The sequence below is a fragment of the Tachysurus fulvidraco genome, chromosome 10 (genome assembly GCF_022655615.1).
Source record: "Tachysurus fulvidraco isolate hzauxx_2018 chromosome 10, HZAU_PFXX_2.0, whole genome shotgun sequence".
Classification (NCBI taxonomy): domain Eukaryota; kingdom Metazoa; phylum Chordata; class Actinopteri; order Siluriformes; family Bagridae; genus Tachysurus; species Tachysurus fulvidraco.
In genome coordinates, this window is record NC_062527.1 from 13,662,546 (window position 1) to 13,681,810 (window position 19,265).

At 37.4% G+C, this 19,265-nt stretch overlaps 2 protein-coding genes across 3 annotated transcripts in view; one reads left to right on the top strand and one right to left on the bottom strand.

Moving 5' to 3' along the window:
• Window positions 1-1,148: 1,148 nt before the first annotated feature.
• Window positions 1,149-17,862, bottom strand: tbc1d2 (TBC1 domain family, member 2). The gene is made up of 14 exons (XM_027173107.2): window positions 17,721-17,862; window positions 16,265-16,766; window positions 14,700-14,847; window positions 8,078-8,195; window positions 7,811-7,932; window positions 7,421-7,665; window positions 6,811-7,203; window positions 6,217-6,327; window positions 4,981-5,153; window positions 4,270-4,770; window positions 3,314-3,434; window positions 3,019-3,204; window positions 2,732-2,853; window positions 1,149-1,867 (listed from the first exon to the last, which is right to left on the bottom strand). The coding sequence occupies exons 2-14, from the start codon at window positions 16,760-16,762 to the stop codon at window positions 1,666-1,668; spliced, it is 2,940 nt and encodes a 979-aa protein (XP_027028908.2). The 5' UTR covers window positions 16,763-16,766; window positions 17,721-17,862; the 3' UTR covers window positions 1,149-1,665.
• Window positions 17,863-17,952: 90 nt separating this feature from the next.
• Window positions 17,953-19,265, top strand: part of elp1 (elongator acetyltransferase complex subunit 1) — an 18,518-nt gene continuing 17,205 nt past the window's right edge. Inside the window, exon 1 of one of the 2 annotated variants that reach the window (XM_047819916.1) lies at window positions 17,953-18,089. The gene's annotated coding sequence lies outside the window, so the exon portion shown is untranslated. Of the gene's footprint in view, window positions 18,090-19,077; window positions 19,234-19,265 lie in introns of those variants that run through there. The other variant, XM_047819915.1, reaches the window with a different exon arrangement.

Sequence of the window (19,265 nt, forward strand, 5' to 3'; positions counted from 1 at the left end):
TTGACTGGTCAGAGCATCACCAAAGCAACATGTCTTATGGGGTATTACATATAAACGCATGCAGTGTTTAGTACCTACTAAATTTGGTCCAAGGAAGTACAACCAGTGAACTAGCAACAGTGTCAGGGGTCTCAGATGCACATAGGGAGGCATGGCAAGCCCATCTGGTCCGAACCCACAGAAAAGCTAAGGTATCACAAATTGCTGAAAAAGTTATTGCAGGCCATGATAGAAAAGTGTCAAAACACACAGTGCATCGCATCTTACTGCATAGCCACAGACTGGTCAGAGTGTCCATGCTGACCCATGTCCTGCATCTAAAGCACCTACAATGGGCATATAATCATCAGAACTGGAGCATGGAGCGATGGATGAAGGTGGTCTGGTACGTGTGCATCGCTTTCAGGACTAAGGAAATTATTGAGGAATGGTTTAGGGTGTTAATTTGGCCTCTGAATTCCCCAGATCTCAATCCAATCTAGCTTCAGTGGGATGTCGATCTGTGGATCAAGTCTGATCCATGGAAGAATCATCTCACAGCTTACAGGACTTAAAGGATCTGCTGCAAACATCTTGGTGCCAGATACCACAGCACACCTTTAGATGTGTCCATACTGTACCTATACAGGTCCGAGCTGTTAGATGGCAGCCTACACTATATTAGGCTGGTCGTTCTAATGCTATGGCTGATTGGTGTATGTATGTATGGATGGATGGATGGATGTAAGGATGGTTGTGCCAACTATCTTGGCAGCAGATACAAACAAAATACTAAATAAACAATGAGAATCATTCAGGATACTCTACAAAACAAAAAAAGTGATCTCTTAGTACCAAATATCCAGGAATACACTTTCAATGGTCGCTACAAATATTTTATTTACAGCATTTCCATGAAAGTATGAACTACTTTATCAGTGTACTGTATGACTGCTGGTAATACTTTTTTTTTCTTTATGTCTTTGAACTAACTAAAGAAATGTTAATGTGCCACTTTTTTCCTCTTTGCTTTGTTGATTTGCTTTTTCTCCCTAAATGTGTGTGCTATCTTTTTGTGTCTCTTTTGTGTGAAGTAAGAAAAGTACAATTCCTGAGGTAAAAGCTGACTAAACCTTAAATACGAGGGAGAGGAAAAAAACCCCATGCAGAAGTGTATAAGAATATTTAATTTACAAAGCACACAAAATGAACACATGAACATTGGTTTATTACAAAATACACTGTTTTACAAATAAGTGAATCTGTATAAAATTACCTGAAATTATAAAACATACTTTTTTTGTAACGAGCTAGCTGTGCAACAAATGGTAGTGTAAATAAAGTGCTTGAAACTGGTATATTGTGTTCAGTGCAGGAATCTTTGGTGTTTCTCATATTTGAATGAGAACGCTTTATATATTACAGGAGTCTGTCTATTAAAGCCATAATGAATTTTCACTGACTCTCATCCAAAAGTCTTTTCAAACATGAGTTTGTCCTCAAGACGAGTAGTCTGGAATATACTGATGAAAAATCTGTGTCCATCAGAGACAATCCCAGCAGTTCTCATTATAGCATATGTGCATCATACATGTATATATCTACACAGTATCTGACATTTTAGCTTTTGTTCAAGTGCTTTTGTTCAACTGATGTATATTTTTGTACATGTAAGTGTTTAAATGTCTATGCATCATCTTCATCCTCACTGGGGATGAGGTCCATGATGGTGTCTTTGCGCTGGCTGTTCTCCGAGCTGTACTCTTTCTGCTGTTTCTCCAGTTCCCGGAGTTCAGCCTGCAGCCGCTGCAGGTGCGCAGCACGCCGGTTCTTCACGTGCTTCATCGGGAATGGGTTCAAATCCCAGAATGCGATGCTTGTCAGCTTCCTGTGAACCGGAAACAGGGTTAAAACTGTTAGAATTATGGGCAAAACTAACTTTTAAATGTTTACTTGTGCAAATACTTAGTCATTCTGGATGATTAAAAATAAATGACTTTTATGGTCAGAAACAGATCACGGATACTCTGTTATACAGCAAAATATTTCCTGCTGGTTAAAGACTGCTCTTAAACATTCCCACATTCCCTCTGTGTGTTTGGTTATTTGAAATAAAACTGCTCCCTGCAGTTCACATCCAAATAGATTCTTTTATAGCCTAAGACCTAAACAGTGGAACAGCCTACAGCATGACTGGGCTTAAATTCATCTCAAGTGATGAATATGTGGTGTGTGTTTGTCTCTAGGCTGTGAGCTTTGTGAATTATACATGATACAGTCTGTGTTCAAGGCAAAAATAGTAACACCATCTAGTGCTCTAATGCAAAGCATTATAGAGGACAGAAGCAAGTCTCAGAATAACACATAAGCCAGAAGTCAGAAAATGCAAGACTTACGGAAAAATACATATCCCTTAAGCCAAAGTGTAGTAACTCGTTTTCGTGATAATTCGAAACGTAAGGTGTAAGGTTGGGAAACCTTACACAGAATTTTTGTGGCTTAAGATAACACCTTTAAAATGTATTGATCCTTATGAACAAGCACTTGTGGCATCTCAAGGAGCAGAAATGGGTTTATCACCATTTACATGAAAGATAGGAAACTAAGTGTTTTGGTTTTGTTATTTTTTTTTTAGTTTTTCTAGAAAAATCTACAAATACTTAAAATGCTTTCTACGTTCATTTATCCACCACTATGTAGTGTAACATGACATAAAACCTGTGTTATTACCATTCTATTAAGCATTCCTCACCTGCCATCTGTGACTGTTTTGGTAAAGAAGCGGAGGTACTGATATATTTCCACATTGTCATGGATCTTTAAGATGTCCTCCTCTTTGTATTTGAAAATAGCAAGTGCATATCGAAAGAGCACCTGTATAGAAATAAATAATGTTAGTCCACAATTTAACAAGGCCATGTCACTCTATGCAGTATTTCTGTATTTGATCTAGAGTAAGAGTAAATTTCTGTTTGCCAAGACCATTAACAGTACTGCATATCCTTATAATTAAGTTAAGCTTAAAGTACAGTGCTGTACCTTAGTTCCTTCATAGAGGAAGGCATCCCAGACTTTCAGCAGGATGTCACTGGGCAAACTCTCCACAAACAGCACCAGAAACCAGTTGAATGTCACGAGGGACACGTCCACACTGTATTCGTCTAAATGTGTCACCAACCGTGGCAACTTCTCTGCCATAAAGTCCTTGAACACACGCTGGTCTGCCTGCAACGTGACAACATATTACAAAAACATTGGGTGTTTCATCAGAAAACAATGTTTATAGATCTCTGCAGGCATCAGAGTCTTTTATTATTATTTTATGAGTTAGTACCTGAGAGCCCAGAAGAGTTTTGGTGTAGTAGTCCTGGGGCATGAGAAACTGCACTATGGCCACTAGACACCAGAAAGCTTCCTCTTCACTCTGCAGCACCAACAGGGCAATAGCAGCCAGTCTGAAAACACACACACACACACACACACACACACACACACACACACACACACGTTAACATGTGCATTTGACATTCTGTTGTACAGTGAATTAGAATCAATGGTAATTCAAGGTAATGAACCCTAGATGTCAGGATTTCCTTCCTTTTAATAAGACAGGCCTGCTATATGTGTACTGGCCACTATACAGCAGTATTGAGCCAGTGCTGATTATTACAACTACTACTACCTACTCACACACCTAATTCTCCATCTTTAACTGTGAGATATGCATAAAAGTAACCTTTGTGCCAGAGAACAGAAAAAAAAATAAAAATAGGATTAATGATGAAAATTATTAATCTCTGGAAATAGTCTCAGACCATCTCACCAGAACAGAACCTAAATCAGTTAACTTATCGTATTTAGAGTTTAAACTTCTTTTATTGTAAAAATTGTGGTTAGATTCAAATTGACAATAAATACAACTTTTTATTTGGTTGAATTGCACAATTTTCAATCAAAATAAACAGTCAATACGGTGCAACAGTTGCACCGTATTGACTGTTTATTTTGATTGAAAATTGTGCAATTCAACCAAATAAAAAGTTGTATTTATTGTCAATTTTCAATAGACATAAAATTGTCAATAGGCATAAAAGTAGTGGTGAACTCCATCATTGTGTCTTTACTTGCCTGTCTATCATGTTACATGTATGTGCTTTTTGAATGTGGTTTTGGACATAACACTTAAGTGGTTTTAATTACTTGCTAGTTTTCATTTCTCTGAAAAAATAAAATTCATGCTACAGCTTTAAAGACATGAGTGTTGGGTTGGTAAAGACTCTGTGTGTGTACCTGTTAAGTCCCTGGCAGTATCCAACAGCTGGGTTCTGCCAGGAGAATGCCAGCAGGACTCTCTGGAGCTGCTGCAGCATTGGACTGGAGGGTGATGAGAAGCTCTGGTTGGTGGTGAGTGTTCGGTGCAGGTCCAGTTGGATCTGCCTGGCTGCCGGGTGTGGTGCGGCATGGCTCTTCTCACACAGCTGTTGGAAAAGATCAGGGTGGCTCTGGCGCAGCTTTTGGGTCCTGACCCGCACCATCCAGCGCCACACAGATGGCCTGTACTGACGAGGGACTCCTGCTCGCACCAGATTCTTCAGCTCCTCACTCGAGGACAGATCATCAGGGGAACGACCTCCTAGAAACTGAGTCCAGCGGGCCAGAAGTGACCGCTCACCAGTTTCCTGCTGGAGCAGATTGTGAGAGCGAATCTCCAGAGCTTGGATTTTTGCCAGCAGCTTCATGTCCTCCACTTCGTAGTCAGGGACGATCTTAAAGCCGTACTCGTCATACTCCCTGAGGAACAGTGGCATGTGTTTTGTCAGGACTTGTGTGATTGCTTTTGTGCTAGTTTTGAATAATCCAAGTTGTTTTGTTTCATACAAATTAGTCAAAATGCAGTCAATTGATTGACCACGTTTGTGATAATAATCGTGATCACAGAATTTTTTTAGCAAAACAACTAAATCTTCATTATGCATGCCCTTAAAATGTCTTCACTTTTACCTGGTAGTCTCGATCCTGAGGACATCTTTCTGATCGGCTTGTAATGCCTCTTCTATTAGCTTCTTGATAGCAGATCTTTGTTCTGTATTCATTTCCTTAGTCTCCTGGAGTTTTCTCAGGACCCCCAGGTACCGACTTTCCATCTGACAGTTGCTGGCTTCCAGATAGGCACACTGAAACACGTGCACACATACACAAACACCAGGCCGGGTCAGACATGTTGGTAAATATGTACACATACTGTATGTTATACACCAGCTCAGATACACCAACCTTCATCATACAGTCTGACAGAGAGGAGCTGACAGCCAATCACAGTGGCTGAGATTTACAGTCAAAGTGAGATTCAGTATGAAATTATAAGCAGAAGTAACTCAGGATTCAGCAGTGTTAGCTTTGTTCTTGCTGAAGGACTGAGGCATTTATTTGTTATTTATTTAGTTATAACCTTTGTGATTTGTGTATTGTTAGCTAGCTGATAATTTTTTTAGCTGGAATACTCACAAATATTGAGCTGGCTAGTGAATAACAAAGTGTTGATCAGTTTGTCTATAATTTTTTATTTCAAAATCAGTTTTATTTTAAGAGAATGAGTTATCAGACGCATCTTCTTACTCTTGTTGTGTAACTAAACTTTATTGCCCTGCATTTTGTTTAAAATGCTGAAATTATTCAGCTTGTCCTTGACAGTTTCAGCAAGTTACAGAAAATAAAGAAAATAATTAAATAAAATACAAAGATTGGGGTAAAACAAACAAACAAACAAACAAACAACAAAAAACAACACATTGTATTTTAGCTTCAGTTTTATCTAGTTAGTGGATTAGTTTGTGCATAATGTTGTCAGAGATGTGTTTATTAAATAGTTTGTTATTACATCTCTGGTGTCCTTTGTGGAAATTTTTCATATTGAAAGCATCCTTGAATTCTCAGCGAACGTGTTGATGTTGAATATACATAAAGACTGTTGAACCTGAAGAGTCGTCAGGAAAAACGCAGCACAACTCACATTTTATTAAATGTTTTCCCACAAGTTGCTCACAATAACCATCTCCTACAAGAATCTGGGAATATCACAAATCCTGATTTTTTTTTTAATCTTCAGCTTTTCAAACAACTGTAGACAATAATGTCACAAGTGATGACAGATATTACCAATGTTAACAAGTGATGCAACTTTTTAGCAAGTGATGCAACTTGACTTTTGAAACCAAGTGAGTGACAGATTGCTCTCACCTTCACCATTAAAGATTTCTCCTGTTCTGAACTGTTCTGCCACAGTCGGGTCAGCTGGTAGATCTCTGAGTTCAGGAACTTGTTCTGGGTTTTGTAAGCTTCCATGTCATCCTGATACACAACAAAAACAAAGCATGTGTTAACTAAAACCTGGAAGACTATCATAGATTCCCACGAATAAAGATGTGACTAGATATTTGTTTGTGTGTATTAAGCTGCTACCACACAGCATAAATAAACCACAAATAATAAGATGATGTATTCTTATACAACAAAAGGAGGATAGAGCTTAAAATCATGACAATTAAAATCTGTAAAATCTATTAGTTTGAACATTTTTTGCATTTATGCTATTTCTTATCTGCCATTAAATGCAGTTTGCTTTAATGATTCATATTTTCCATAACATTGGTTTTAATTGTGCTTTTTTGTGTTTAGCTTAAAAGGAGACAAAACATATTTTTACATTAATTTCATTATAGTTCATTGGAGAGGAACAAGCACATTTAGCTCCCTAACACAGAAGTTAGATCTTATCTAATCTGGCTGACACTATATAAGATGCTACATTTTTACTAATCATCATCAGCCCACCTTGAGGTTGTTCATCTCGTGTAAAATCTGCCTGATGCTCTCTGTGCTTATGCGGTCAGAAGAAGTGGTGCAATTCGGATCAGCCATGCATTCCGTCACTTGCTCAGAGAGTTTCACAATGACTGCCTGCTTAGCCTGGTTCTTCTCCATGAGCAGCTTCAAGTTGTCCTGTAGCTCTTTCACATTTCCTTCCCTCTCCTCCAGGCTTCTCCTCAGCACCTCGTTCTCACGTCGCAGCTGCTCCAGTCGCTCACGCATGTCTGCGGTGCAGCGCTCGCCATGACGCAGCAGCTCCAGACGCTCCTGCTCACTCTCAGCTGCTAGGTACTGAGCACATGCACGCTTCTCCAGCTGAGCTGCCTCCAGGGCTTTGTGCAGCAGCCACACCAATTCCTAACAACACACATACACAGAACTGAATCAAGTCAAATTCAGAAGTCTGCTGTAAATATGCTAACAGCATAAAGATATAAAGACATTTTAAAAGACGACCGAAAGACTCAAGGCAGACCTGCACTAATCATAAATTTAATATTATCCATTATAATTGATTATCAATTATATTTATTATTAACTCCAATTCCTATCTGTTATTATCTGTATACTCCACCTTTTGGGCCTGGACCTCCATGGCCAGTGAGATATTCTCCTGTTTAAGGCGTGACAGGCGGTCAATGGTGTTTGCCTCTTTGCGGTCAAATGGAAAGGTTGCAGAGTTTGCTTTTTTATGTTTCCCATTGGGTAGCGTTAGAGATAGACCATGGGCTGTGAGGTTTTCACAAGGACTCTCACACTCAATTTCAGGAGGCAGACCTGAACTCAAAGTTGATGTCTGGACAGGAGAAACATCATGGGCTGTGGAAGGGTGAGACATAAATAGATACACTCAAGATAATGCATTGCATTATAGAGATATGTAAAAAAAAAAAAAATTTCACTTTTGCATAAAATGTTCTAGTCTCTGTCATCATTGAATGTAATATAAGAGGAAGGTGCTTACTTGTACTTGAGGAGGGATTTGTTTTGGGGGTATCAGCCTGGTTGGCTGGTGAGTCAACCCAAAATACACTACGAGCCACTTCCATAGATGGCCGGCGAAGGAGCAAGCTGTGTACTGAGTTTCTGTAACACACAATGAAAACAGATTCGTCATCAACAAGAATACATAGAAATCTTACAGATGTCTTTATTTTGTTAAAAAATACAGCTGCACTATTATTACACTCTTATACAAGATGAACTCATCTGAGTATTTGGATGCACTCACTGAATCTCTATGAGCGGATGTTTAATTGACACGTTAAGTGGGTTTGTTTGAACAGGAACTTTGGCAGCTTCCACTCCAACCAGACCCGATGGGACCTTCACCACGGGAAGGAAGTTTGCTATAACAAAACAAAACACACCTGAATCAGCTACTGACTGCATTTATGTAATCACATTACAATCACATGTAATCACATTTCCACACCATGTACAAACATATATATGTACATGATGAGTGCATCTGTATTAGATGAAGGTTGCTGGTGGGTTTCTGACTACAATAGAATGGCCTAATTTTTTTCCGCCTGTCAAACTATATAAAGCATAAAGGTTAAAGGAGGGAAATGTGTGATGCTATTAGCGGCAGCACATGGTAAAGTAATCAGTGAAACCAGAAACCACAAAGTGTTCCACTCAACTTAAACAGTATGGCAGAGTGGAATGTAATGCAGGGCGAGGTGCTGTCATATCACAACATGTCTAGGTGAGTCATTGTTAACAGCACCGACTCAGGAAACACACCAAACCGCAACTAAAACTAAAACATTAATGTGAAGCAGTATGGAAAAAATCTGAGTGCTACTGTTTTTTTTATTGTTTTGTTTTTTTTTAAATCATTTCTCTAACAGCAGCTAACATTACTGTAAATTCCAGTTACAGGTTTATATTAATGTATAATATCAAATGTGTAATATCTCACTGACAGGGATTTGTATGGATGCTTTACTCAATATGATATAAATAGTGAATGCATCGAAGAACATGTTTTTATGTAACAAATATATAATCACTTAAATGCACTTTGTTTCAGTGCTTTGTAACATTCAGAGGTAAAGATACTCTTTTATGTTTTCCTCGAAGAAATTAGGAATTGGGAAAGGGACTTGCTAGTAACCAGATGCATTTCTTTTTGTCTTATTAACTAGAGAGAGAGAGAAAAAAAGAGAAGTATATGTATGCATGATAGCAGGAAGAACCTAACAATATTAAAACTAATTATAAATGGATAATGATCCTGCCTCGATGCCCGATGACGCCTGACGATCTGAGGCTCCAGGTGACCCGAGAACTTCGGATAAGTGGTAGAAAACGAATGGGGCAGTCCAGCGGCAGGATCACTTGCTCTTATTGCCATGGCCTAGGTGCCATGCTCAGTGCCAGTCTAGAGCCCAGATTAAAATGGGAGGGTTGCGTCAGAAAGGGTATCTGGCATAAAACCTGTGCCAAATCTAATATGCAGACTACGTGATCCTCTATGGCAGGGGTGTCAAACTCAAATTCACAGTGGGCCAAAATATAAAACTGAGATAAAGTCACGGGCCAAACTGAATATTTATTGAAAAATTAACTGCAACTGATATGTAATGTTCAACCTTTTTCATATGGAAACAAACTTTAGTTTTGCTTAAACACAGGATTTGGAACAACCAGAGCTTAATATTACAAACACATAAGAAAGTAAATTCGGTGGTGTTCATTTCGCAAACTTTAACCATACACTTTTTGACAAACTCTCCCTCATTAAAGGGCAGATTTTGCCATCTCTGCTGCCACAATAAAGCTTTACAGCCTTTACAGCAACTTCACTTTTTATTTTGCTTTCATGAACATGAAACATGATTTACGTCCAGGACCTTGTAATTCTCATAATGTTTCGTTTCATAGTGTCTTCTTATGTTATATTCTTTCGTTACAGACACGTTAGCTCCGTTAACACACAAGACAAACAGGTCTGTGATTTATATTCGTGAACAGATAATCTGCCTCCCTCCTGTCTTGAAAGCTCCTATTGTCCATCTTTCGTTTGGCCGTTTTTGTGGAGGGTGGAATTAACTTGCCCGATGTGACTGTAACACGGTTGTTAATGACTGTCAACAAAGAATGAGGGGCGCTTGCTGTTCGTGACTACAAGTCAATACAGTGGCAAGGCATTCTAGGATTTGTAGTATTAGCGGAGCATGCGGCTAGTCGGCCGTAATGCACATTCGATATGATCTCGCGGGCCAAATATAATTACACTGCGGGCTAAATTTGGCCAGAGTTAGACACCCCTGCTCTATGGTCAACCCGAACAGACCCGAAAAAAAATAAATGTATAAAATGACAGCCTGATGCTGTGTAATTGCCATTTGTTGGCTTAAGAGATTTTCTGCTTCTATATACGAGCATTAAAAATGTTTTTGTTGCTGTTATAGGATGATAATCAGAATGTTCAGTTTTTTTTCTATAAAAGGAGTTGTTTTATAAATCCTTGCATAGTAATATATAAAGGCATATGAACATGGAGACAAAATATTAACAAACATACAAACATCTACCTGCGTGAAGTTATTCAAACAATAGTGTGAGCTCAAAATAACCTACAATGAGGCTTACATACTGTTATGCAATACAGAATTTCAGAGCTGTTACATTTGGCAAGTTCCCCTGGCAAGCCACCTTTTTAAGGGTTCCAGACATTTGTTTCTTCACTTCCTGTTATAGTCCCTGCCATGTGCGTCTGCATCCTGCAGCTGTGCTCTCATGCAAGCCAAGTCAAGATTAAGTTTAATTTTACCTTACAATACGTATTATTTTGTAAGCAACATAATGGTTATGCTAATCCACTGAATGTGAAAAAGTTGGAGTGCAAGTGGTAATATTGTAGTGTAGGTCACATCCTGGAGATTTTGGATTACCAGAAAAGATGGCTACAAGGGATGTGAATCATTATTAATCATTTATCTTGTATGTGCCTGGTTCTTGTACAGGAAATAGATGCAATTTTCAAACGGTGCAGAAAGAAGCATTAAAGCAGTGCAGCAACACCCAGACATCACACCCACCAACCCATGTTCACAACAACCCCATCAACCTCTTTGTTTACATCATGTATATGAAGGAGTAGTGGTTTAGCTCCTTTGGGTTTCACACTCTTACAATGTGTGTGTGTATGTATGTATGTATGTATGTATGTATGTATGTATGTATATATATATATATATATATATATATATATATATATATATATATATATATACATACATACATACATACAAACATATATGTTTATAGTATAGATAATCTGACAAATCACACACTGAAAACATATATGTATTACTGATTCATGAAGATACAGTACAGTATATTTTTTAAAGGAGCAATAAGAAAACAGCAAGGCAGAAGTTTGGACTGCTATTTATTTTAAACACCAACCAATAAACAGTCCACCTACTTCTCCACTTTAGCTTACAAGACCAAGTTTAATGCAGGTCAAAGTAACAAAGTCAACACAACACGAAAGTAAATGCTACCAAAGTTCTTACATTCTTACATTATTTCTCCTTCAGTGTATTGATTTTTCAGCTAGGTGGTTGTTATTCATGTTTGGTTTGACCGCTTGGTTTGGTTAAGCTGAGAGAGCAAAACAAATAAACTAAAAAACATAAAAACACTGAAAAATAAAATCATGTTTTTTTTCTTTTCAAATTGCATTAATTATCTATGCTTCCTGGCTGGGATATAGCCTTATAAGGTAGTCAGATTTTTGAGGAATCTTGAGGTCATGACATGGCTCTGGGATACTGATTAAATGGCCATGAGTTCAAATCCTATCTTCCAAACTGGAACTGCTTCAGTTCCTTCAACTGCTTAGCTTTATCCCTTCTAAATGGCTTTGTCACCTAAATAAACAAATGTAAATGTAAAACTGTTCTGAAACCCACAGTCCCGCACATTAACATTTGAGCAGGGCAGATGTCCTTGAAGAGCACTAGTGTTCATACCAGATCATTCTGAAACAAGAGAATCCAAGCTACCACACTATGGGCAGTATTTCAAACGTCTAAAGCAATTTGAATCCAGACCTGTTATGCAACAGGATAACTGGGGGTTTTTCAAGAGAGTATTGAGCAAGAATTGGGGCTGTTATGCAAAAAAACACATATTATAGTTTAGTTCCACAAATGAAAGTTGAAATTTTTTTTCGAAATGTCTTTGTTAATCCATAACCAAACAATGTGTTCAGGGCATCAAAATGACAATGTTCATTTTTAAGCGATATCATGGTGATATATTATTGCTATGAAATGTAAGAAGGCAGGAACTTGCTGGTCAAATCTACCAGTAAATTCCAACATGGGTTCTTACAGCATTACAGTATAGTAATTACAGTATCATTAACATAATTACAGTGCAGACAATAATTATTGCCTTTGAATATGCTTAGATAAGAAATATATAGAAATACGTAATGTTATGTTTTTACCCTGCTTGTACTTAAAGTATGAGTCAGCAGCTAACATCAGTAAGGAAAGCTGGAAGAAATACAGAGTATTATCTGATTTTCAGCTAGAATTTGCCTGACATTTACTGGACTCCGTGGTATAATCAACAACATCAAAGTCATTGCCATGGAGCACAAATATTCCCAAAAGTCCCCACACCCTTCTCCTGTTTTCATAAAGGTTACAGATAAGCTCAGATTCAAATACTGTAACTGTTCCAGATAGAGTACAAAGCACATCTGTGACTCCATATTGAAGTGTGGTATAAAAGAATCTGCTTTAGACAAGTTAAGACATTTGGCTTGTGTATACACTGGTCACATGTGACTGATCAGTGGTCAGGCCTGTAGAGGGGATTTCTCATGTTTCCTGTGAACACACTCCCAGATGTCTTCTGCTTACTAAACACATACATGTATGCAGTTCCTGTCCTTCTAAGTGGTCCATAATTAGCCCTGATTACTCACTGCCGGAGTTGAGAAGTAAATAATGATCTCTTATTTGATTTGTGGGCCATAATTGTAAACATCTTCTTTAAAGAGATTTTGGTATACTGCGCTTGAACTTTTCTATTTATGGATGCAGTTCACATTAACAAAGTCTTAGAACAATAGATGTGGGATGATTACTAGTTCATCATTAAGATATAACATGAGCATAAGGATATGCTTATAAACATAAAGTTATATATAATATATATATTACAAATAGCACCACCAGTCTGGAGTTTCGCTACACTAAAATTTCTAATTGAAAGGCAGGTCACAACAGGCAGTTTTGGTGGTACATTATAATGCAGGACTAATGTTAGATAATATAGCAAAATAAAGGTTCTGACTGGTATTAATTTTTTACAACAACCAAGTCCACACATCTGCTACATTTTTATACAAGCGCACGAGTCCATGGCTAAGACTTTCGACATGAAGTAAAAGTAACGCCTGCAGAAAAACTGTGTTTTCTATCCAATGACTTTTCATCATCAGTGAGGTTGTACGCTAATCATGTTTTGTCTGAGTGCTGCTTTAGTGGAAGAAAAAGAAGAAAATTATATTGTCCTTTATTGCCATAGCCAAGAGAGACAAACAGTGATGATTAAAACATAAATGTTAACACCTCTGTATCTGAGCACACCTTTTAGTTTTACTTTTACTTTTGTCTTTGTCCTGAGAGTCAGGAGGTAAAAGAACACCAAGTTCAGTAAAAGACTTCAGATTAGAATGATCTTAACTGGTAGATAGTCTCATGACCTGTTGACTTTCACTATTACATGTATTGTAGTTACTGATGAATGAATTGTTTTAAGAAGAAGAACTGAAAGATATTCTACATACACTCTACATTATATACACACCATCATATATGCCATTTTGCCCCAAAAAAGGGCCAAAAAAGTTGGAGGTGCACAATTTTATATGATGTTGAATGTTCCATGTGGACAAAGTGAGGTTGATGAAGACATGAACTGCACCCCAGCATCACCCAGCTTCTCACCCAACATCAGTTCCTTACCTCATTGATATCCACAGCCATGCTCCAGAATCTAGTGAAAAGCCTCCCCAAACAATGGCGATTATCATGAAATGGCATGTTCTAAAATTGCATATGGTTATGAAGGTCAGGCGTCCAGAAACATTTGGACATTTAGTGTATTTTGACTGAGTATCAAAGAATCACAAAACTCACTGCTAACCCCCTTTCCATCAACCAGGCTCTCTGCTATTTATTGTGAATCTGTATCGATATTATTTACTATTGTGTTATTCTCACACTGTGAAGAACAGAGGACAAATCATGCCCCTTATTGACTCAGTACAGGACGTTACATTTTTGCAAATATAGGACAATTTTGTATTAGAAGGGAGCAGTGGAAACCCTGTACAGCACGTAGCATCCAGCGAAGTGAGCAAAGTCCGAAATACACTGTGTGGAAATCACACTCTAACAACGTTTTAGACATCTTTAGGTATATTGACTGGTTTTACTGTTGTGTTTGTTATCTGGCTCTTTAAACAACGGAATTTACAGGCTATTACCCAAGGCAAGGTTAAAAGGTATATACATTTCCACTTCACATATGTGTCGATTAATATTTAACTCCATTTTTAAATGTTAGCTGCCAGATTTCAGGCACAACAATATGACAATATCAGCTGGGATTCCCCAGCCAACCACACATATGCTGAACCTACTAAACTGCTTCTAATTGGATTTTCACTTTCTATAACGCTGCTTTTCTAGGTAGACAGTCTCAGATCCCTATTAAAAGATTCCAAAATTATACAAGCACAAAGTTGTGTGCTGCATCATGTGGTGTTTTTTGGCTTATTGATCATGTGATAGTACTTTTGTTCTTACCAGGGCAAGTGTCTAAATACTGTTGGTTGTCCTGTGTGGGATTCTCTGGTACTGGCAGTGGGAAGTCTGCACATAGCTGTTCTCTGTGCTGCCAACGTCTCAGCTGCAGTTGCTGGAGCCAGTACATCTTAGCATCTCTGTTTGCTGCCTGAAACCAGATGCTTTACTAAGAAACAGTGCAGCTGTTCACCAAGACAGTTTAAGCGTAGGAGTATACAGTATCATATATCCTTGTCAAATAACACAGATAAAATGTAGGAAAACTCGACTAGACCGTTGTAGTAAATTATTCTCTTAGATGTTCCCTCAAAAAATGTTGCTAACTTGTTTTACAGATATTTTTTGCAGTTTTCTCACCAACACATGCTTTCTATTAGGTTCAGATGACCACGAAGCATGTAAAAGTTGCTGTATACTTATTTTTTTCTTTTATGACACAATTCTATATTAACAAGACAAGAGAATACAAGAAATGTTGCTCATCTAAATGTGTGATGTCAAAGGGAGTGTCGGTAATCGTCATGAGAATCGAACATGTTTCTTAATTTCATTCCAAATAATCCCTCTTGCTAGCAACAGCGTGTTGTAACATAGCAGACAAAATAGAGAGGACTCCAAGGGCCTTTGTCATTCCAAGCATGACAAATAAAACATTATAAATCAATGAATCAGTGCTTATCATTTTCAATTATGAATCAGTGCCTATACAATTTCCGTCTGCTTGGGTAGTCCTAAAGATATTGTGAAAGATTTAAAGACATAGCCCGTGGAGCATGCATCAGTGCATGACCAGTATTGTGCTTAATCCCTGTTTAGTACCTTTTTTGAGAGTACATACGATATATCAAATAAAGGATAAAACAAAACCATGTGTGCTGTTTTAGGAACACAAGGCAATGGTTGAAGTTTTATTCCTCTCATAATCACGGCACTTTTCCAATAATTACATTTGTTATTCATTAATTCATTGATGAACATTGGCATACATCGTGTCTGTTAACAGTTACATTTAATGTTGTGAAAAATCCACAGCACAAGTTAGTTCCTGTTATCAATTATAACAGCAACTACTCTATAAGCTATTGTATATGCCTTTGCTGGCATCTAATTTACCTCTCACACGAAGGTAATATGACAAAAGAAACCAAAAATAACCTTATCTTTTACAACAAACATAACACTCTGTCCTGAAGACTTTCCTGTGATGGAAAACTTATTAACTGACAGTGAAAATGCACTGACACAATAGACAAGGTCTATCAAGACAGATGTTCATTAGATATCTCTTTACTAAAATCTGAAAAAATTTCTTTGTTAAATATCATCTCTTATAAAACAAAAAATCTATTTATTTTTGCTTAGCTTATGAGGCATGTCTGCAAGACAAGTATATAGAAATATGAGCTGATATTATTGACGATAACTTATAAAAAAAGAGCACGTTAATTTAAACACATGGTTTGGCTACACGGTTAAGAATTAATTCAGGAACTTCAGTCACGCTGTGCTATAATTAATAACAGCATACTTTAAAGCTTGGTCACACATAATGACAGTAAACATACCTTAAGTATGAAAGTGCGCTCAGGTGTCTGAATGTGGAAGGTCCCCTCTTCTCCTTGCAGCGGGTAGCTATATGTGGCATTGCGCAGCTCCACTTTGCCAAGAGGGTTAATGTCCTGTGCAGTTCGGTAATAAAACAACTGACACTTCTTCTCCTCGTAGATGAACCAGCGATATTTCCAAGCTTTCAGCGGGCCGGCTTGCTTGTGGAGGTATCCACAAAGCTTACTATCTGAGGAGTCTCTTAGACAGATAGCTGTGCTCTCTGGCTTTGGAATGACGACCTGAGCTCCCTGCTTTCCCTCATCCCTTGTGGACAGACCCATCGTCTCTGTGTGTGTCTCGTCCAAGATCTCCACCACACTGGCCCGTTCTCCGATCTCCACCACACTGGCCCTCTCTACTTCTGTTCCTTCTGTATATGTTTGAGTCAGTAGGGGAAGTGGCTGAGACATGTCAGCACAATTGGGATTTCCTTTGCAGCCTCCCTCTCCCTCCATCTGGCTAAAAATACAGATAAAAAAGCTCAGTACAACAAAGTGTCAAAAGGGTCATTGTCTAGGATATATTTACAGCAAGCAACTATTCATGGCTTATTTAAAGAGAAAAGAGAAAATGGGTAGTAAATAAATGTTAATTTATGTCATAACCTGGGCTTTAGAAATCACTTCTGTAGCCATGCATGGGTCATTGTGAAAATGTTATGATAATGTGTAATGTTTTGTTTAAGTCATTGTACTTTCTTAAGTGATCAGCAATTAGAAAAGTATTTTTAAAAAAGGATATTTATTTATTTATTTGTCTATGTATTTATAATGCTATGATTTGTAAAGCTCTCTCTAAATTATTACATAAAATGAGCCTGTTATATGGACAACGCTTGAGTATAAAACGTGTGATATCCTTTAGGAGGGTCGGAAATGGAGAATACACACTGTTTCTTTAAGCTCGGCTCATAATGATGATTCAAAGAATCGAGACGCGTAGCGCGATTTGTTCAAAAGAATCGAATCAGTAAATTGACTTCCGAAAGCCAAACGTATAGTGGTTGCTCTGATGCAATAATATTTTACTGTCAGAATCTACATCGTTGTGTTTTATGTTGTTGTTGTTTTTTTATTATTATTATTTTTAATCAAACTAAAACAAATCAACCCGAACTGTGAGTCAACTTCAAGTAATCATCTCCAGTCGTTACACCAACTCGTTCAGTATAGACCTGTGTGTATGTATATGTATATATATATTTAAAAAAAATAAAATAAAATAAATCAGGAAATACACTTTTGATCACACAACATCCTGTGTTTCATTGACAACTCTTCGACACAACCCAAATTAGCAGTTCACTTATTTTACAGTTTATTCTAACAGATAAATAAAAATACAGACTTTCCATAATAGCACTTGCTTTGGCAGTTGTAAAAAAAAAATAAAGATTAAATAAAAGTCACTAACCTGATGTTTGAACACTTCAAATTAAATCTCTCTCCTTCCTTTAGTAAATTAGACCGAAAATCCTGAGATCCTGTTTCACTTCCTTAACATTATGCCCCTTGGATTGGTGGTTAAATGTCCCAAAGGCGAGTCTGAGCTTTAAGACTGAGCAGTGTTTAGACTTGTCTGTGTATGGAGCAGGAAGATAAGCTGTGTCTGGAAGGCTGTCTTTCTCTCCCTCCGTGCCCATGTGCTGTAAAGTGTGCGGCTGTGTGCCATCAAAAAAACTTCACCCAGATTCATTTTGGACTGAATATATACAGCCTAGAAGCATAAAGGCAACCTAAGGCACACTGTAACCTTCACACCAGGAATGAAAGCATGAATAAAGTAAGTTATTAATTCAGGGAAATAAAATCTGGTGTTTGTGTAAACACTAATAATATCATTTGTGGTTGGTGTTGATTCATTCACCTGTAAAACAACTTGCATGTAATAGCTGGTTGAACCGGTTGACTGTACAACATGGAAAACAGACAAAAAAGGAACTGATCTCTCATCCAATGTCCCTATACTAGGTTTGCTATTTATATGTGGTCAGTTCTATTTATCTTTCATTTGCTTTCAGTATTATTTTAAGCTTTTAATAAGCTACAGCATTTTATGAAGTAAAAACTTGTGTGGACTTAAATAAATTAAAACATGCTAGCATTTCAAACCTAACACCATTGACCTATATTTGTTTTGCTCTTCCCAACATGCCTGATGTTAATGAACAGCCTTTGCTTGTTATACTCAACTAGTGTTGGTAACAGGACAGGATTTTGCCCCAGCTTGGGCCACACAGATGACCTGTTTTTCAAGTTCATGACATATTTCCAAGTGGGAATTTTTTTGTGACATATTAACTTGGCATTTTTAAACCTAGCTACATATTTCAAGTGTATGACATTGTGGAACAGGGCTTTTATCACAAGATGCAGTGATTTTTATTCATTATTTTGATTACATATTAGCTAGTAGAAAAGGTAGTAGAAATCAAATTCATAATCATATTTATCATATTGTCATATGGCTGTTGTGTAGCTATTATTATGCCAATGGAAACTTATGACTTAGATTTAAACAGGGACGTATAAAAGCATAATAGATGAGTGCTATTATGAGGCAACAAAGCAGTTAAAACAGTTCAATAAGAATACAGAGGTAAGAGAATGTAAAAATCATTGTTATGTAAAAAAAATCTTGTGTATTGTGCAAATAGAAGATTTCTGGTAGAGAATATTGTACAGAATCATGACTTATCCTTGAACTCAGATTTCTATTTGCCATGTCTTAATTTGTATTGATAGCATAAATAAGAAGATTGTTCACTTCTTGACCGCTAGGTGGCGGTGTTATAACATGTAACCACGTGTCTGTGTAGTTTTTTTTTTTCTTTAGAGGTCAGAGTTGAAACTACAGGAACTTGACAGCGTGTTTCTGTTGTTATGCTTCATATGGTTTTCCTGTCATAGTATAAAGACTGTAAAAGGTATTTAATGTTTATGATCATATTTTATTTAG